At 36.8% G+C, this 22,080-nt stretch overlaps 1 protein-coding gene and 1 long non-coding RNA gene across 2 annotated transcripts in view; one reads left to right on the forward strand and one right to left on the reverse strand.

Moving 5' to 3' along the window:
- arhgap24 (Rho GTPase activating protein 24) overlaps window positions 1-22,080 on the forward strand; it is a 117,109-nt gene that overhangs the window by 26,763 nt on the left and 68,266 nt on the right. The window contains exon 3 of the mRNA XM_082140603.1: window positions 18,672-18,759. Within this exon, the coding sequence (XP_081996729.1) occupies window positions 18,672-18,759 (88 nt within the window). The remainder of the gene's footprint in view (window positions 1-18,671; window positions 18,760-22,080) is intronic.
- On the reverse strand, window positions 6,016-10,564 carry LOC309477374. The gene is made up of 2 exons (XR_014198619.1): window positions 10,116-10,564; window positions 6,016-9,782 (listed from the first exon to the last, which is right to left on the reverse strand). It is a non-coding gene; the product is annotated as an uncharacterized lncRNA (long non-coding RNA).

The following is a 22,080-nucleotide window of genomic DNA, read 5'->3' on the forward strand; positions in this document are numbered from 1 at the left end:
TTTACCAAGACTGGGTGGGCCTTTAAGAAAGTTTGGGTCAGTATTTTGTGTACTATATAAGTTATATATTTAAAAATATATGAAAATAGTTTTAGTTAGTTATTTTAAATTGTAATAATATTTCACAATATGTCTTTTTTACTGCATATATATATATGCAGTAAAAAATTTTTTAATTAATTGAAAATAAGTTGACCCAACTATAAGTCATAATTGGTACACCAACTGTGGAGGGATTGTTATGAATGTTACATCTACATAGTTTTATTTCCAAAGAGCTGTTTTTCTTGATATGGCCTCTTTAAGGAAAACACAAATGGTAAATTTAGATCCTTTGTGTGTCTCTCTTTTCCACAAATAATGGTGACCAGCGAACCAAAGACAAGTGCATTAATCCCAACTATCTCATCTACAACATGCTCCGTTGCTTTAACATTCTCCACAGCACAAACAACCAGCTGAGTTTGTTTTAGAGATGGAAAACTTGTCTGTAAGTAGGGCACACAGAGACTGTCTGCGCTATTTGCACAGAGCCCATCATTTCCCCGAACTGTCATGCAGAAAACAGAAAGATGCACCGGCTACACCTTCGGAACCAAAAAAAGAATAAGACCCGTCATGATACCAAAGTTATATCATGCATCCAAGACCAGAGATACTGTCAGAATAAATCTCAAAATTCATCTGTTTGTAAATGAGGAGGGAAGTGAAGTGTAATTAAGACGTCCCACAATGCAACAGAGCCACAAGAGGTGATGAAGCACTATCATTAAAGTGGCTATTAATTAGCATCTTCATTCAAAGCGATGGCTCCATTAGTTAACTGCCTCATTAGCTTAATTGCTGTCTCATTCCGGTGCATGAACATCTGCCCCCCTGATGTTGCCCAAGGAGAAGTTGCCATGTGATACACACACACACACACACACACACATACACTGACAGGATCATATTCTTCACAACCGTCTGGGGTCGTGTGCGTCTGTCACGTTGGGAATGCACACAGCAGCCACTGGAAGGGTCAGAGGTCAGCTACTGGCATGCAGAGAGGGGCGGTAGTGGGCAGGGGACCAACGCATGTGGGTTCATTTTACGCACTCAAGTACAGATAGATGTTCATAAAGGGGTTTTTGTCCAGCTGTATGGATTGCATAATCATTGTAATTCAGATGGAAGTAGAATAATTGGACTTGTTGTGATGACACTGAGGTCGGAATGCTGCTTTAGGATCATTGAAACTCTTAAAATAAATCTGGAATCTTCTTTTATTTTAATTTATTTTGAAATGTATTTTATTTTACTGTTATTGTTGGGATTTTTATCTGAAATAAAACATGGATCATTAAATTTGTAGGAATTCTTAAAAATGAAAAAAAAAAAAACTAAATTTTTTGGCTTGATCAGAAAAATTTGGTGGCAAATGGGACAAAAATGTAATAATATATTTGGTTAATTCTAATATTTGCTGTTTTATTTGAATCAGTAGTCTTCTTCACTCATGTTTATATTTATATTATATGAAAAAAACATTTTTATCTTTATTCAGTTCTTGCAAAAATATATTTCATGAAAAGTTATTTTATTAATTTTAATGTTTGAAATTTGTTTTTATTTTATATTTACTTTTAATAAAAAAGTTATGTGAATTTTGTGGCAAATCTGGCAAAAATATATCTTTTTTTTAGGGGGGGATTTTTGTCTGATATAAAACACAGACCATTAAATTAGAAGAACTTCATAAAAAGGAAATCATTTTTCATGACTTGTTTTTTTTGCCTTAGTCATGACAATTTGGTGGCAAATGTTACAAAAAAAAATTATTAGTTTTATTTAGTTATCTTCTTCACTCATTTATATCTGGCAAAAACATTTATTTATAAATTTTTTTATTATTCAGTTCTTGGCAAAAAAAAGAACTGAGAAAAAGAAAAATATTTTTTTTATTATTTGTCCTTGATGTAATCAAATCCCTGATTATATGCGCAGCAGCATCTGTCTTCATGAGCTTATTCACGGATGTGTCCTAAATGACCTGCTGAGCCTCTGTTTCCTCTTGTTCTTCCTGTTCCACTGTACTTAGAGACATTAGAGGTTGTCTAGGGAGCGAAGCATCTTTCAGTGCTCACTAAATGAAGTCAGGGCTTATAGTTACAAAGTGGGATGAAAAACAATGGAGACAATAATCTGTTCACAAGGGATTTTTAAAGAGAACAGGCAGTGTCAGCGAAAATTAATCACAGGTATAAAAGGAGGATATAGACACCTGAAATTTTAATTTATTCAGGATACAGGCCATTAACTTTGAGCATAATCATAAGGGAATTTGCTTTGTTAGAAAAATAGTGCTGATACTTGTGATTTACTCTACAGCTTTTTTAATGTGAATATGGGTAAGGTTATGGATCGTCATTTTTGCTAATCGATATTGTGGCTCAGAATGCTTCACCTTTAAATAAGAGTTGATCAGCACTTTTAAGGGTGTGTAATGGCTTCGACGACGAGAAAAAAACAGGTGTGCTTGAGCATTTTAGGGCAGAATGTGACATTACGTCTGTTTGTGGTTTGTTTAGATGTCTTTGGTCCATCTTGCGTTCATATTTCAGTCGAAGCATTTCATTTGAAAGCGTGTTTGGTGCGCACCACTTATTCAAATGATCCAGACTAACAGAGCAATCGCACCAGAATTCACTTTAACTGAACCAAACCAAGTGTGAACAAGCTCTGAAACACTTTCTTGTTCTGTGTCCTTGAATATGTGTCAAAACTTTGCCAAGTCTAGGAGACATCCAGACAGATAGAAGGTTTATTCAAGTATCTCTCTGTCTTTCCTTTTATTCTCCTTTGCAATGTGCTGTGCAATTGTGACAGGTGATCTCTCATTATCCACTATATCAGCTGTAGTTAAGAACAGAATCCTGCATTTGAGTCCAGTCTGAATCTCTCTCTCTCACTCTCTCTCTCTCTCTCAAGCGTTAGATATAACAGTAATTAGTATTCTGAGCAGACTGAGGTTCTGGCTCTAACTTTTATGTCTTAGTTCCGTAATCTTTTTTATGTCCTCTGTGCTCGCTCTCCCTAAAAATGTTTTGTCGCCATTCATCCTCAACCGAACAAAATGTGTGGCACTATAACTTTACTGCAAGGTGTATTATCACCATAAAAGAATATCCCTTTTTAATGAGTCTCATCTGATTAAACCATAAAACAACAGTAAACGCAAAAGTTTGTTAAAACGCAATATTTCAGCTGCAGAAAAATGCACCCATGTTGTGTTCGGAAGATAATTCGTGCAAACATTGATCTGAAATGATGCGATATGAACTGAAGTCTGAAAATGTTGGTGTTGTTCTTTTTAGGAAACTGAAGTGTAGTTTTGCATGATAAACGAGAGGAAGTCAAATAATCAAAAGAATGAATTGCACATTTCAGTGTTTATTCTTGTGCACAGCCAACAGAAAACAAGACATGAACTATAAAGGTCATGACAGCTACAAAGTTCAAGGTGTTTTTTTTAAGTTTTAGAAGGAGATGCTTGTTTAATAGTTACTTGATCCTATTTAAAGTCACCAATAAAATTCTAAATTGACTTTTTTTATTTTTTTATGGAGCAGTGCAGTTTAACATATACTGCAATATTCCATTAAAAAATATATAAAATAGCCCCCCCCCCCCCATATTTACAGCAGCTTATCTTCTCTGATGATGCGTTTACTGGCGTGAGGGCGGGGCAGCCTCTCACTCACATGAGATCATAGCAATAGCAAAACACAACCATCCAATCAATTCAATCAATTCCCCATGTGCAAAATCAAGTCCCGCCTTACATTGTTTTTGTTCAAGAAGCCGTTTCACTCGGATATATGTTACAATAGCGAATCATAGCTTCTGTTTCATGTGGACTTTAAGAGACATGTGACTTTGCAGTTCACTTTACTTTTCTAGCTTTGAAAAACTTTGAGAGAGTTTACTTTCCTTCTTATTAGTGGTAGCAAACAATGGTGGAACTCCAATATTAGAAGCAATTAGCATCCGAAACTCCAGCATTAAGCTCTGCACAAAGGAATTATCTCCATTGCATTTGTTGTCCTTCTTAGATCATTTGCATTTTATCTGTAAGCTAAGCTGGCTAATTGGCCTAAGAAAGCACTTAGTGACTAATGTGATTAGAAACTACTCTACATCACAATCTAATGATCTCCAATGAGTTTGCTTTTCCCAGGACAAATCATATCAGAATGTCAAGCAAGAGTGCAAACACTCAGCTTCCTAAAGCTGCTCAATGCTGCTCGCTGGTCAGTGATTGAAGAACAACACTGCACAACCACTGCAGGAAATTGACTCTTTTCTGGGAAAAGATTGGAAGTTGACAAACATGTGTGGGGTTATTGCAGTTAACTATCATCCCATAATGTACTCACCCTCAAGCCATCCTAGGTGTATATGACCTAGGATGCCTGGTTTATAAAGTTATAAATATAGATTTCTTTCTTACAAAAATGCATTGCTTTGCTTCAGAAGGCCTTTATTAACCCACTAGAGCGGTATGGATTACTTTTATGATGTATGGATTACTTTTATGATGGATGGATGCACTTTTTTGGGCTTCAAAGTCTATGGTACCATTCACTCCCATTGCAAAGCTGGGAAGAGCCAGGATATTTTTTTATGTAACTTAGGGCTGTAACGATTCCTCGATTAAAGTCGAGTATTCGATTTAAAAAAATCCTCGATTGCAATTTACCCGTGTCGAGTAACCGGCAAAATACCGGAAGTGGCGCATTCCACAGACGAGAGTACATGAACCGCATTATTACAGAGTTTTCTAAGGCTACGCGATATTTAACTGTTTACGTCATGATATCGTGAAATCACAAAGGATAAGATTAAGTTAAATAAATATATGCACTGTTTTTTTTCTCCCACAGAGAAGCATGACGGTTTAATTATTTACATGCGTGCAGATTGTGTTAAAAGTACCTCAGCTCTGTTCACAGTAAACGCTGCTCCACACATACTCAGTCTCTGCATGTTCTGTTTGTTTAAGTTTCCAATAATGTGCATTTGGGAACGCAAAACCCCGGACGCGTGTTTCATAGTAACTGTCATCATCATTTATATGCGTGGAGCGTCTCGGGTTTCTCAAACTCCATCTTTGCGTGCTGTGAGTTTGTGTGGCTTAACGTTCATCTGCACGCAGTCTGCGCCGTTTCACAAGATTAGTAACGCAGCTCATTTATAAATCTTCGCCAACACAGGAGAATACATAAGTATGTTTCTGAATATATTCAGAAATATATTCGCAATCGCATATATTCTCATGTGCGAATTGTTGTTCATCGCGATTACAAAATAAAAGTTTAACCCTTGCACTGCTTGCATGTTTTGACGTGCACATGTTCTTTTCAAGAAATGACGGCAGCTGTTGCATTTCTATCGTACAGAAGTGACCAAATATGAAAGATTAAGTTGACATTTGAATTAAATGTTATGTTTATTAGTTATCATATATTTTACATGGTGTATTTTAACAGCGTTGTTCAATAAAACCCATATGATTACTTTTTTCATACTTTATTTGAACCAATAATTATTGCTTATTATTTGGGTAACACTACAATAAGGCTCATTAGTTAACATTAATGTATTAATCAACATGAACTAACAATGAACAATAGCTAACATTTGTTCATACAAATACAGCTGTTCATTGTTTGTTCATGTTAGTTCACTACATTAATGTTAACAAATACAACCTTTAATTTTAATAATGTATTAGTAAATGTTGAAATTAACATGAACTAAGATTAATAAATGCTGTAGAAATAAATATTGTTCATTCTTAGTAACTAATGAACCATATTGTAAAGTGTTACCTATGTCTTTAAGTAATTTTAAAGGCTGTTGTTCACTTGGATCTATTTTTATTACCACAATTCTTTATCCGATTACTCGATTAATCGATGGAATAATCCGTAGAATACTCGATTACTAAAATAATCGATAGCTACAGCCCTAATGTAACTCCAATTGTGTTTACTGAAAGAAGAAAGTCATATACACCTAGGATGGCTTGAGGGTGAGTAAATTATGATCATTTTCATTTTTGGGTAAACTAATACTTTAAATAAAATAAACGTTAAAAGGGCTATATGTTGAATTCATAAACTCTTGTTTTTAGCGATGACGGTGGCCATTAAGTGAACTGCAGACAGCAACTTATTTAAGAGACTGAACATGATTCAGTACACCGATATACTCACTGTGAAGTTCTTTTTCCTTCTTTGCTTAGAAGTAAAAAGTTGGAAATACCCCTGCAGCGATATACTGTTGAACACCCCGACTCCGTCCACGCTGCTGAGGGCGACGTTTAGATGACTACGTAAATATGTGCTGCATGCTTTCCTCTCAATAACACTTGTGTTCACAAAATTCACTTGTTACTATAGACTATAGATCAGACTATATTAGACTATACTTTGAATCAATCCCTTTTCTTTGCAGGACACATTAACGTTACATTACAGAATAGCTCTTTCGGCATTATCCTGAACATTGTATAAGCATTCATTTGATGTGTTATAGAACGGAAGAGCTCTCGGGAACGCACGTAAACGTCACATCCAGTTTTCCTGGCACATATGTCCTGAGTCATTCACATAAAAATCAGTCTACTGGCTTTCATAGACAACCTAGGAAGTCGGGGAAAGTCCCGTTTTTTACGTTTTGTTATAAGCTGTTCACACATTGCCATTACAGAAAGCGATTCATTTATGAAAAATCTTACAAATAGCCCCTTTTTGCTGAAATAAAATCTATCAGATTTCATTAAAAATATCTTAATTTTGTTTTTGAAGATGAACGAAACTCTTATGGGTTTCGAACGACATGAGCATGAGTAATAAATGACAGAAACTCATGGTGAGCGTTAGTTGAGTTTCTTGTGAAGAACTCTGTTATATGTGGTTGTTTTGGTTGGCTTGTTGTTTTGACACGAGGCAGAACACTAAGTTTGGAGCAGAGATCTGAAAGGAAAAGGTGAAGGTAGCCAATCTGTTTAACCCTGAGGGATATTGTTGTACAATGTTGTACAAACTGCAGCTTTTGACTCTGAGCTATGAAAAGATCATATTAAACTAGAGAGGATTTGTGCTCAGAGTGAATTTGTTCCTCCAAACTGAACACAACAAAACAATGAAGATGAAGATGAAAGACCTCTGAGCTCTGAGATGGTGTGTGTTGCATGATTCCCTCTGACTCATGCAAGTCCAGGTTGTGAACGCAGGTTTTTCTCACCAAAGCTCAAACCTGCTGCAAAAAGGGAATTTAGAGTGATTCATGTGGCCTCTTATGTCTCTCGTATTATTCATGATTGGTCATTGTTATGCTAGGCTAGCTGGCAATTTGACATTTTGCCTCGGTGCAATTGCTGTTTGAAATTAGAGTTCTGAAATATATAAAACAAAATGAGGTTGATGAGTCATTTTGTTTCCGCAGCCTAGGCCTAAATGAACATCCAATAAATAACAAGTCTCTTTTGTTTTGGAGGCTGGTACCCTGGTTTCTGTGTTTGTTGAGAAATAATAGGCTGTAATATAGGCTATGTGTTTATTAAACTGGGATAGGATGAAGTATTTTAACATTGAAGAAATCACACACTTCAGCTGATTCATATTGTAAGATACAAAACCTCTACCATCAGAGCTTTTAGCAAACAAATTGCTTAATTTAAGCCACTCACAAGTATACGGTTAATACAGGACATACATTTAGCATGCTCTAATAAAACCAGCTTATTAGCTACATTTACATTTATTTCAAGGCGTTTGCTAAATGAATAAATGTAGATGTAGCGAGTAAGGTTTTATTAGTGGACTAGACTAATGCACACTCTATAAACTGATGCTGGAAATGATAAATAGATTTGCACTTGAAAACAAAAGTGAGTCATTTTAATGCACCACAACATTTCATTTTCCAAAACTCAAAATGAGCTATTAATATCTAACAATTAAAGGCTGATTTTATATTTAGGTAGCAAATGATGTCAGAGTTGAGTGGCATATGAATATATACATTAAGAATTTTTTTTTTTTTACAACTTTTATTCAGCAAGGATGTATTAAATCGATCAAAAGTGACAGTAAAAACGTTAATAATGATTACTTAAACTTACATTGTTACAAAAGATTTCTATTTCAAATAAATGCTCTTTTGAGCTTTCTGTTGATCGAAGAATCCTAAAAAAAATTAATAATGGTTTATAAAAAGAAGGCATAACAAGAAATGTTTCTTGAGCAGCAAATCAGCATATTAGAATGATTTCTGAAGGATCATGTGACACTGAAGACTGGAGTACTGAAAATTCATCTTTGCATCACAGGAATAAATTACATTTTAAAATATTTTCAAATAGAAAACAGTTGTTTCAAATTGTAATAATATTTAATTTTTTAATATTTCATAATATTGCGATTATGAAATATTCATATTTTTGATTAAATAAATGCAGCCTTGGTGAGGATAAGAGACTTCTTTCAAAACATTATCTTTTCAGCTTGAACACAGGAAGACACCTTTTCTCACACAAACACACAGTCACATACACAGACTATGTGGCCTATATATCTCTGTTTTCAGATTCTGTATATAGAGCATCTCACAGGGGAACATTGGTCTGGATGTAGGTAATGGAAAGTTGAGGTTAATCACATTTCTGAACTGCAGCAGTCTGGTTGTGGGCTGACCCCCCTATCTACAGGTACACCAGACGCCAAACCTGATTTTATCAGGTCTGCCATTGTGGGCATTTATAATATTACTGGCAGTAATAGCTTTAGTCTCCTCAGCCCACCTCAGTGGCACAGAACGAATTTCAGCAAACAGAGAAACACATTTGCCAACTCACTTGTGACCAATCAAAATGGCTAGATGGATGCTGTCCATTTCAGAATTAGTTTTTGATTTAAACTCTTGGCAAACTAGCTAATTTCCCACCTGTTTTCTGTTAGACAACCACAAACTGCGGTGAAGGAAATTATGTTTACCTGCGGCTACTCTGTGGTAGATTTTATTTTTTAGGTAGCATATATCTGAACTGAAAGTTGTCAGGATGGTAATCTGCAAATTGACTTTGGGAGTCATTATAGGCTACTACACTGGTCACTCTCAATGTTTTTGAGAACTGGTTCATGAGAGTCATTTATTCAGAATCATACTACACTGTGGCACTGTGTGTTTTTATTCTCTTAAAATAACCAGTTCTTAAGAGTCATTCATTCAGAATCGTACTACACTGTTATGCTGCATATTTTGTAATTCGTTCGGGAATCATAGGCTACTACACTGGTCGAACTTTATGTTTTTGATTCACTACAAAGAACCTGTTTATAAGAGTCATTTGTTGAGAATTGTACTACCCTGGTTGGACTAAATTATTTTGATTCATTAAAAAGAACCAGTTCATTAGAGCAATTCGTTCAGAATCATACTGCACTGTATGATTTTGATTCACTAAAAAGAGCCGGTTCATTAGAGCAATTCGTTCAGAATCATACTGCACTGTTGCGTTGTATGTATTTGATTCACTAAAAAGAGCCTGTTTATAAGAGCCATTCATTCGAAATCGTATTATTATACACTGTAGCACTGTATGATTTTGATTCACTAAAAAGAGTCGGTTTATAAGAGCCATTCATTCGAAATCGTATTATACACTGTTGCTCTCTATGTATTTGATTCACTAAAAAGAGACGGTTCATAAGACCTATTTGTTCAGAATCATACTATACTGTTGCGCTGTATGTTTTTGATTCACTAAAAAGAGCCGGTTCATAAGAGCCATTCATTTGAAATCGTATTACACTGTTGCGTTGTATGTTTTTGATTCACTAAAAGAGCTGGTTCATAAGAGCAATTCGTTCAGAATCATACTACACTGTTGTGCTGTATGTTTTTGATTCACTAAAAGAACTGGCTCACTGAGTCATTTGTTCTGTAATCGAATAGCGCTGTACTGTAGATTCTGTAGCATCGGTTGCAGTGACTTTTTTAGTACAGAGTTCGGTCAGCATCGGCAGAAAAACATGCTTGAGAGAAGCGCTGATGGATGGACAAACACTTCTCATGTAATATAAAGTTACTTCAAATGCTTTAAATATTAGATTTGCTGTTATTATAAACATTAAATCTGTCTAGACTATCTATATAGGATTATATTACATGCAAACTATGTTAGAGGCAAAAATCATCTGTATTACAATACAAAAAAATCAAGCATAAACTCAGGCTAAAGTAACAAAAATAATAATAATGTTTTGTTTTCCATAAAAAGGTTAAAAAAAATTGGCCTCTCTTTTTAGAAACAAAATATTAATATACTGTACTGTATTTAAAAAATGTATATCCCCCAGTAATATCCCCCAATATTCTTCCCAAAGAGAAAATAACTTGCATTGTAAACAGCTGATTTCACTTGCATACGGGCACATTTGTTGCACTCACACTCGCTGCAGGCAAAAGACTGCATATTAAAAAGCAGAGGGAAAGAAAGGTGATTGAATGTGGCTTCTAATGCCTGGCTCACACTACAGGAGTTTTAAAATCCTAACCGATTTTGAAATCTGGTTGCAGCACACACTTAAGGAGAATCTTTGCAGATTTTCGTCCCTCAAATCTTAAACATGCTCACACTACAAGGTTTGAAAATCGCGGTGCACCACACACTACAAAATGTTATTAAGATTATCGTGCCAGAGGAAGCGCCTCACGTGATCTCAAGCAGCAGATCTGAAGTGGAAAAGCATGGAAACATATGGGACATGCATTGCCATGAGACACACACACACACACACACACGCACAAAGAACCTACCGGTACTTTGAGTTAAGAGCTTAGATCGGGCCCAAAAAAATCAAGCCCGACCCTACCCGAGCCCATATTACAAAAATTGGCCACTTAATATTTAATATTCAATTATTTTAATTGTCACAATTAAAGTATTAATTTTATTAAATTGACCAAAGCACAGCATTCAGCATTCAATCAAATATTGATTAAAGATTTATTATTATTAGGCTAATAATGTTATTTCAACATAATATCTCGTTATTTCCAACGCTATCTCACGACCAATTCGTACGAATTCGTACGAATGATAAAAAGGTGGCTAATTCGTACTAATTCGTACGACCTCACTCGTACGAATTTGTACGATTTGTCTAAACCCACGTGATGGGTAGGTTTAGGGGCGGGGTCAGGGGTAGGTCATTCGTATGAATTCATACGAATTGGCCAATTCGTCAAATATGTACGATTTTGCAAAAATCGTACTAATTCGTACGAGTCAGGTCGTATTAATTCGTACGAATAAGCCACTTTGTAGAATTTGTACGTTTTCCCGTGAGATGACAACAAGCGTGCAACAAGCTAGATGTGCATTTGTAAATCCGGTGACGCGTGCATTGATTTTATTAATAAACTAGTGTTTTCTGTCGGCTGCAAAGATGAAGTTGACGATCGCCATCTCCGTAGTGAACGCGCCTATATAGAGAGAAATGCACATGGATTACATAATCAGAGAGTAGCCTATTTCTTTTCGTTTTGAATTGTTTCTTTTAAAGACATTTAAAGATTCGATGTATTTCTCATGTCTGTGAGGCATACACTGAGTTTCGGTAAATTTATGATGAGATGCGCTCCAGTTCACGAGCAATGCAAGTGACAGCGCAGGCGCCTCTATGTCATGTTGCATGATTATTGTCTGCTATATTTGCTTCCAGGCAATTGGCAATTGGTTGATAAAAAAATTATATAAATTAAGAAACAATTTATACAAAACGAAATTCACTTTAAAGAAAGGCTTTCTACAAAGCAAAACGTAATGAAGTGGTCAAAATCATGTCTGACCCACTCTATGTCTCCCGATACATTGCACATCATATCTTACTCGTGCTGTTCACTTTTCATAATCAACATAGCCTAAATGGAAAAAAATAACATTATAATATTTTAACAAATAGCACAAAAAAACACAAGCATTTTTGGGGGCGGCCACAGCCCCCTGGCCGCCCAAAACGACGGGTGTGCCTTCATATCAAGTCATATTGGTGAAAAGGTAGCCCTGACCAAGGAAAGCGAAATCTTTCAAAAATCATCCTTTTAAGGATATTTCTCATGAATGGCGTCAGCGCTGGTCAATACAATAAATCAATGCCGGCGTTGATCATGGAGTGACGCATCAGCTTTAGCGTTGTCCTGCTCAGAGTCTTGTAAAGTGGAGCTCAAAGTTTAAATTAAATATTAAAATAATTAACAGCTTGTTTCATTACATCTAGCACCTATCTGTGAATGCATCCGCATTTTTACATTTCCGTTGAAAGAACAGTTTAATGACTGAGTGACAGTCTCTAATGCGCAGAGACTTTCAATGTCAATACTGGTAAAAATATCAGCAGAAAGCCTCTCGTAAAGTGAGATTCAAGGAATTAACTGTTATATAACAATGGTCTAACAAGCTCATTGTCATGTTTATGTTGTGTTTATTATATTATGTGGACCCCCGACCCTTATTTTGACGTGTTGTATCTTCATTTGAATCCACTTCGTTTTAACGCGCTTTTTACTTTCGGTTTCATGAACATGTACTCGTCTTTGTGCCTGCTGACCACAGTGTAACACTCATTTATTTAGCAATAAATAAATGGAGATAAAAACGCATATCGAGTTGAGTCACTCAAAATTATCTCAAGGGAAATTCCTTCAGCACAACAGCCCTACTTGTTTCCTGGCTATTTTGACAGCACTGACGTAATCACAGACTTGCTCATCCCGATTTAAAATCTTAAATATCAAACATGTTTGATATGATCGGGGCGAGCCCGATTTGTGTGAGAGCAGATCGGGAGGTGCAAGATTCGATCTGTGAACACCTCACATTACCAGATAATCTGCGCCGAACATCGGAACCGATCAAGGTCCTCGACAAGATTTTTTCTCCGATTCTCGGGAGGGGGAAATCGGGCATAAATCGGCCTAAAACTCCTGTAGTGTGAGCCAGGCATAAGTGTGAAAAAGCGCTGCAGGACAAACAGGGGCCACTAATGAACTAGACATGAGGGCAACCCTCTGAGGAAAAGTCAAGGTTAAATGTTCAAATGTGCACCTAATAGGACCATTCCACAGCAAATGGCTTTCCCTTAATTAATTCCATGGTACCGTTTAGGACTTAGGACACTGGATTGTAGCTTGTTTTATATTCTCCTGTTCCCTTTGGTCCTCCACCATCAATCTCCACTGGTTGATAAACAAATGAAGCAGGTCTTCTGATCCGATCTGGGACTGGATATTTGCGTCTCTGTGGGGGATTCCCACATACCCGCTGGCTCTGTGTAGGCAAGTTTCTGAGAAGCTAACTTCGTTTTGGCACCAAGGGGACTGAAATCTAATTAAAGATAAACACTAGTGACATAACAAATCATTTTTTTTGCTTTGTTCTGCTTCTTTATTTTATTTTTTCTCAAGCAGGGAGGGAAATTCCTGAGATGATATTAAGCTAACCTCTGCCCCTGCTCAACGTAGGACAGCTTTCTGGGGCGATGGACCCAATATCTAATTTCCTCTTCCCACAGTTTCCATTCCTGTGTTGTCCAGATCATCCAGAAGGCCCGTGGTAGTTTCTTTGATCTATCTTTGCAGTATATTTCTGGTTTGGTTGTGTCAAAGTATGAACCGTTGAGGTCTGGCTTGAGGTGTTAATGAGGACACAATAAAACAGCCAGGACTCCAGAGGTCAGCGAGGTGCAACACCTTACTGGGAGATGAACTACTGCCCCAAAGCAATGATCATGGGAACCCAAGGGGTGCATTGGTTTAAAGTGTGAGATCATTAGGTCCTTGAGGAAGAAGTGCGTCTTCAGCTGTTTCTTAAAAGATGTGATGTTCTCAGCAGTTCGGGTGGAGGTTGACAACTCATTCCACCAGAGAGGAACAGAGAGAGTAAAGGTTTCGGAGAGTGACTATTTGCCTTGTGAGGGAACAAGAAGACGTCGCTCGTTCAGTGACCTAAGCTGGTGGGAGGGAGCATACATTTTTGTAGTAGTGGCTTGAGGTAGAGGGGAGCCTGAAAGCCAGTGTTAGAACTTGATTCTGGCCACAACTGGGAGCCAGTGGAGTGACTTGGGTTCCCTTAGGCTGAGTGAAGACTAGACAAGCTGCCGCATTCTGGATCGTCTGCAGAAGTTTAGTCGTGCTGGTTGGAAGTCCCACTAGTAGAGCATTGCAGTAGTCCAGTCTTGAAATTACAAGCGCTTGGATGAGTAGCTGTGTTGTGTATTCTGACTGGAAGGGTCTGATTATCCTAATATTGTAGAGCGCAAATCTGCATGACCGGGGCGTTGTTGAGATGTGGGTGGAAAAGCTCAGCTGTTCGCCAAACACTATCCCCAAGTTCCTTGCTGTCCTGGATGGTGTTAGTGTTGTGGACCCCAGTTGCACAGCGAAGTTGTGGTCAATTGATGGGTTTGCAGGGATTACAAGGAGCTCTATCTTCGCAAGGTTGAGCTGCAGATGATGATCCTTCATCTAAGCAGAGATGTCTGAAAGGCAGGCAGAGACACGAGCTGAGAAAGTATGGTTAATTTAACTTGAGCGCCACATTTTTAGAACAACGTGTCATGCGTGAGACGCTACAAAAGACACAAGACGCGGACGCAACGGTTAAAGACGTCTGTCTAGCGCGGGTTTACATGGGAAAAACAATGGAAAAGTAGCACAGTGGAATGGAAAAATGTGTTCTTACTGTGGTAAGTGTTTTTAAATGGCCAAATGCAGATCAGAATAGTACACTGAAAATGTAGGTTATATATGAAAGTTGGCATGCTTGAGTAATCCCAGCATGCTTTGGGCCATACTCCACCATACATATCATGATCATTGTTGTTGTTCACCAAAGCAAATACAAATTCTTTCACATCTCTTAGTGTAGAGTAAGCAAGGAAGTGTGGCAAGGAGATGCATGGTTCCTCTGCTCTGGAATGGGCCGGGGTTTTGTTCCTGGCCTTTTGATGATGTGTCTTTCCATGTTTTTCCACATGGAATGCCTCTGGGGGCAACAAAAATGCCTTTAATTGAAGGGCCCATGTCTTTAGTAACCCACCCTCAAGCCTCCGGTTCTAAAACAGGAACTGCTGCCCACATCAAACTGGTGACCTGCCTCATTGTGGGTTGAAATTTGTGCTATCTTCATGAGCCCCACCAATGTTCCGGCAGGTAGAGTTTCCGTCGCTTAAGAAGTTCGAGTTCAACTTGAACGCACTGTCAGCGGGATCCCGCTTTCAGATCTCGTAAAGGTTTATGATGTTTTAACAGAGGCAAGTCTCTGCACCACATGCAGAGAGACTTTAAAACCCCGGGGGAAGAGGTCATTGTGTAATGATCGTCATATGTGGCTGCTTTTTACTTATTTCACTCGTATTACCATGACAGGCACCACTTACATCCAGGAACCCTACAATCTAGGCCAAGTATTTTTATAAGGACTTGTTTACTGAGTCTTATATCATAGTAAACCGATCCTAATGGTTCAAAGACTCCATGAAGTCTAGAAAACGACAACTGGCTTGTGACATTTATGGACACTGCTGCATGTTTATGATTTCGTTATGAAAACCCAAACTAGTTATTAAGTCAGACCTCACTATATCGCTTATATTTACAGCCAGGAATTTACACTACCATTCAAATGTCTCTTATGCTCATGCTCAACAAGGCTGCATATGTTTGATAAAAAATACAGTAAAAACAGTAACATTTTGAAATATTACAATTTAAAATAACTGTTTTAAACTATTTTAAATAGTTAAATAGTGACGCAAAGCTGAATTTTCAGCATTATTACTCCAGTCTTCAGCCTCACATGAGGCTACAGAAATCATTCTAAGATGCTGATTTGCTGTTTATAATTTTTTTGGAAACTTTGATACTTTATTCAGGATTCTTCAGAATAGAAAAGTCAAAACTAAGAACAGCATTTATTGGAAATATACTTTTTACTTTACTATTGCTTTTGATCAATTTAGTGCACCCTTGCATTTTTTATTTAGTTTTTTTTATTAATCTCACAAGTTCATTACAATTCTGATAATGTCATGTAACCAAAGCTCTAGTAGAGAGATTTAAATAATGCATCAGCCACTATGTTAAGTATCCTTCTTAAATCTCTGCTTCCTAAATGTTCTCAGTGTTTTCCAAGCATGTCGAGATACTGGATACGGAACATATGCACTGATATTTGATAAGGAAGTAACTGAGCTCTCTCTCTCTCCCAATGAAAATGTGCCTTTTAAGCCCCACTACAGCACATATATGAAATACTCTCCCTCAAAGGTGACTACTTTAGACCTCTGCAGTTGTTTCCCTGCATACCGTAAATAACCCCAGTTTGCTAGCGCGTACTGTAATGCTACTATTAAAGTCTATATGAAAACATTGCTCAACACATGTTGTGTTAATGGCGTTCATTGTGTCGTCTGACCACGTGTGACTGTCAGTCATTTGTATCTTGATTCTGTCATTTAAATAGCAGGATGAAGTTACACCTGGTGGCAAAATGGTGGGAAATTCCCTTCAAGCGGTTAGACCCTTATTTAAGGTACAAAATAATAATTACATACTTTTTTTATTTATATACCGTAGACCCCAATATGCTGATCCCCTTGTGTGAGACCCCTTCTTAAAATATAGACAGCAATTTATTTTGATCTGTAAAAACTAATTTTTACTCTAGAAAATAAAAATCTAAAAAATGAAAATAATATATATATATATATATTAGTGCTGTCAATCGTTTGCGAAATCATCACATTTTTCTGTAATTATAATTAATCAAGATTTTTCTCAGTTTCTGGGGATGAAAGGAGTAATTATAGCCATTCAACATAACAGTATAATTGAAAGCCATACTTTGTAACATTTAATAGGCTTTAAGAGAATAACAACTTTTAATTTAAGTGAACTTAAAGCAATCTTCACTTAAGCTGCACGATTAATCGTTAAAATATTGCGATCTCTTTTCAAACACCTATTCGATCTTATCCCTACATGACAACGATTCGGCTCTGTCTGTTAAACCTTTGACTACAAGTACGATCACATCATTCTGTCGTGTTGAAATATAGTATTGTAGATGATGAGGTACAATATACAGAACATTTTCATTCTGTGCACATGACACTGCATGATAGTATGGTAATAATAAGAAAGAAAATGACAAACAGAGAAATACAAACCAATAGAAAAGAAATCATTGCTAGAGGAGGGTGAGAAAGCAGAAGGATGAAGAGACAGACAGATGAGAGCAATGGGGGAAATCAGGCTGCTTTACTAGTGCTCTGGTGGTGTTAACATGGCCGTTGTGGTGTGCTGATGTTGGGTCTATTTAAAGCACCAGTTCATCCAGCGTGTCAAACACTGATCTATAATGCCACAGCAGTCGCAGTGCTGCTTAGGATCCGATTTCTACATAATAACAAGAGCTTTGTCGACTCTAATGCCGCCTGCGCTCTATTATATAGACCCCCAAGGGATCCATCTGTAACCTCTGAACTGCCAGCGCTGCTGATTTCTGCCTTCTGATGCCCAGCACACACACACACACACACACACACACACACACACACACACACACACACACACACACACACACACACACACACACACACACACACACACACACACACACACACACACACGTGTATATATCCATGTATATATAATATTTGTATTTTTGATTTAATGTGACCCTGGACCTCAAAACCAGTCACATGTGTCATTTTTTTCTTTAAATTGAGATTTATACATAATCTGAAAACTGAATAAATAAGCTTCCCACTGATGTATGGTTTGTTAGGATATGACAATATGTGGCCGAGATACAACTATGAAAATCTGTAATGTGAGGGTGCAAAAAAATCAAACCATTGGGAAAATGGCCTTTAAAGTTCTACATTTATGTTCGCGATTGTGCTGCATTCACTCTCAAAAAGAAATTATTTATATGTTCGCGGTAGGAAATTTGCTAAATATCTTCATGGAACATGATCTTTACTTAATAATCTAATGATTTTTGGCATAAAAGAAAAATCTATCATTTTGACCCATACAATGTATTGTTGGCTATTGCCACAAATATACCCGTGCGACTTGTGATCCAGGGTCACATATTTCATAATTATATAAAAATAATAAATCAAATATAACCAAAAATATAATACAAATATTTTTATTTTATAAAAAAGCAAACTAAGTTTGCCCAAGTTTACTTTTTATAAAAAATACTTTTATTTATATGTTTTGTTATATTTGATTTATTATTTTTGTATAATTTTGATATATATTAAATCAAACTTTATATTTATATTTTTAATTTTGTAATTATATATATTAGTTTTTTTATTCTATAAATTTAATCAAGCTCACTTGAAATCTAAATCAAAATATATAAATGAAAAATATTTTTTTCACATTTAACTTTTTATTTTTCCTCAGTCCAACAATTCTTTTCTCCAATGCATCGGAGCTTTTTCCTTTCTGTGATTTATTTTTCTCGGAGGTCTTGCTTTCTTCAGCAGTTTTTGTCTGACTATTTTTTTTATTTTTTGGCTTTATGGTTCCTCTAGGGCACCATTTCCCTACCTGGCAACAGAGTCACCGAACATCCCAGCAATGGGGAGGAAAGCGGAAAGTTCCTATTTGAAGTCATCCCAGGTAAGGAGAAACCTTCTTTTTTTGTTTTAACCGTGTCTGTTTTTGCAATACATTCTTTCTTTGGCTTTCATGATGGCACCCAAATGACCTCACTCGCTGAGAAGAGGTCTTCAAAGACATTCATCAGAGATAATGAGAACAGATCAACACTGGGCATCTCGCTGACAAACACAGCTGAATCCTGCTCCAGACACATGCAACACATCACAGGAAGTCTGTGTCATTTCTGTTCAACAGTCTCTTGCATTTGTTAACAATTTCATAAATCTCTTGTCTTCCAAACCAACCAATGTGATCTCAAATAGATCCGTCTTTATAAAAGTTTGGGTGTGATTTGTTTTTCTCCCAAACGCAGTTTAGTGATGAATGATGCTGGATCTGCCACCTGCTGTAATTAGTTTACAGATCACATGCTTCTTTCTCTCTTCGGGCTCTGGTTGTGTTTGGAAAGGGTTCAGATAAAACACAGATGTCCCTCTCGTGCGGTGGATGATGAATCACTGAGGGACAGATGAGTGCTTGAGGAGCGCTACTTCCTGTTGAGTTCTTGGGAACTCTCTGATAACATACACACCTACATACATACAAAGTAAATTAATTACTTCAACAGAAATTTGCTTTCAAATAGCTGTAAATGTGGTAACACACACATTCAACAACACTTACGGTTACTGGTTTGAATCAGTTTGCTATATATATATATATATAATATTTTTGCGATTAATCGTTAAAAGATTGCGATCTCGATTCGGACACCCACATGTGATATTACTCCTAAATGACAGTGATTCGTCTGTGTCTATTGAACTGTATAAAACAACTTCACAAATGTCTTTTCAACCTCATATGGTTATTTCTGTTACAGATATTAAAATATTAACAGAAGTCCTGGGATAAAAGTTTTTAGTTACGTTACAGTAGCGATCAAAATAGAGCAAATCACCTTTTTGAAAGTAAGGTGCTTTAAGTAAATATATCATTACATCGTTACACCACTAGGTGGTGATGTGACAAATGACTGTTAAAAATTATGTCTGCTTCCAAAATCGCATACTGTCTTGAGTAGGTACTTATTTTGAATAAGTAATAACTTCATGGTTGCTAAAAAAAAACATGTTCTATAATATAGTATGAATGTGTGTAGTATGAATGTAATCTGGACGTATTCGCCATGTTGTCACTATCATGTGACCTACAGCATCAGTTGGGTCGCTTCACTGCCATTCACAAATCCTCTCCCGATAGTAAAGTATCCATCATATGCACACATCCAGGTACTTTTTGTCTACTCTTTTATGAGTACTGTGAATTCGGACATACTACTTTTGTCGCATACTGTTTTTCAGCTACTGTATAGTAGAAGTATGTGATTTCAGATGCAGCCTATATTTGTCATTTAATCATTCATTCAAGAGATTCATTCTAAAACGCTGATTCATCCAGTAATGAAAGACTTTATGAGTGAGTCATCGAATCATTCATTCAAACCGATTTTTTCTAATTCATTCAAATTAAATAAACATTTTTAAATAGACTGTTGCAATTAACATTTTTGTCAGAACCTCTTGTAAATGACGTTGTTTTTTTAAGTTGTCTTCATAATTATGTGAGAATCGTGATCTCTTTAGTTATAGCTCAGTAGCTGAAAGCTTGAAGGGTCATAAAGTGCACAGATAAATCATTTTAAACAAATACTGCAATAATCCATAATAAAATAACAACTGTAAATTTTGATTTCGTGGTGACTTTAAGTCTAAGTGGTAAAACAGAGGAATTTGATTCTTCTTAAAAAACTTTTTTATATAAGGATTTCTACGGTGACATTCACATCACCTTCTGCAGTGGAATGAACCGTGTCTGTTGTCATCTGTGTTTGGTGAAGCACGTGAGCACACTGTGCCTTTGTTTCGCAGACTTGTGACCTTGTAGAAGGCAAAAAGTTAGTTTTAGGTCTTTGTAATGAAGCATTGGACCTTAATCTACGGTGACACTGTGGCATTTGCATGAATAAAGCCTTTTTGCGGAGTAGATTAATATGACACATCACCAACTGACCCTGTCATCACGTTCTTCTTATTAGTGAAGGAGGCAAATGCCACGTTGTATCTATCAGCGATATCATCACAATCCCACGCGCCAGCCGGGCACCTGCAGTCGAGATGCATGGGAATGCTAACGGATAGCTCCTGGTATTACAGGCGTCTTTGGCCCGCGTGGAGAAATCCATCCTGTGCTGCGTATCCCCAGCGGAGAGCCGTGAGAGTGTGTGCACTGTGCCAGAAAACAGCAGAAACTGAGATTTATAGCATGTTTTCAGCTCTTCGGAAACACTGCACGACTCCAACTGTCCTGCCAGCGGACTGTGAAAAACCCGAGCCATTGTTCAGCGTGTCTGTCTTAGATGAAGGCGTTTAGGAGCGCTTCCATGCTTACGTGCACTTTTCCATACAGTGGTGTTTTATCATCTTTATCCCGTTGATTCCACTGTTCATCTCAGCAGTATTTTGGAATATAAGCACAGTTTTTTTGCTGCACAGGCCATGAAATCACTTGTCCTTGAAAACGGCTTTTTGGAGGTAATGTTGTAAAGCTCAGTTCATAAAAGAGGGTTGTTAAAAGTGCATTTAATTTCCTCTCGTCTTTCATAAATACAGATGGGAGTGTTTTGTGTAGGGATAACATGGACGGAATTTCAATTCTTGCCGTCTATTAATTTGGTTCCTTATCATGTCATTTTGACTTGAAACATTTCCCAGAGCTGGATTTTTGTGGGGAAATGTGGGGCCTCTGTTATAGGAAAGAGCTCATAAAGAGTTAAATATTTGTCATAATCTATAGCTCGATCCCTTTAAGTTTGCAGCAGATGACAGCAAAAGAAATCAAAAAATTGACAGAAACGAGCGTCTATTAATAAATATCTGCCAGTAAATTAGGAATTATCACATGAGCGAGAGCACTGTATTTCTGAATATTTTATATCTTAGTAGGCGGGAAAACATCACGTTTGCAAGAGCAATGTTGCTTTTATACAACAGATCAATAATTTAATAATCACATTTTACATACAAAATCACAATACTTTGTCTGTTTTTGTGCTGTGCTAATGAATCACTATTTTGATGAATCATTTCAGTGAACGATTTAATGACTCCCTCAAAGACAGTCACTCTTTTCATTTTTGAATAAACCAGTATTTTGAATCAATTTGCTAAATGATTCCCTCATGAAAATACGGGAGAGGATTTGTGAATGGAGGTGAAGCGACTCAAACCAAATGTAGTACTATACAATACAGTGTTTTTTAATGAATCGGTTTAGAAA

The sequence above is a fragment of the Leuciscus leuciscus genome (assembly GCF_965113295.1).
Source record: "Leuciscus leuciscus genome assembly, chromosome: 16".
Lineage (NCBI taxonomy): Eukaryota > Metazoa > Chordata > Actinopteri > Cypriniformes > Leuciscidae > Leuciscus > Leuciscus leuciscus.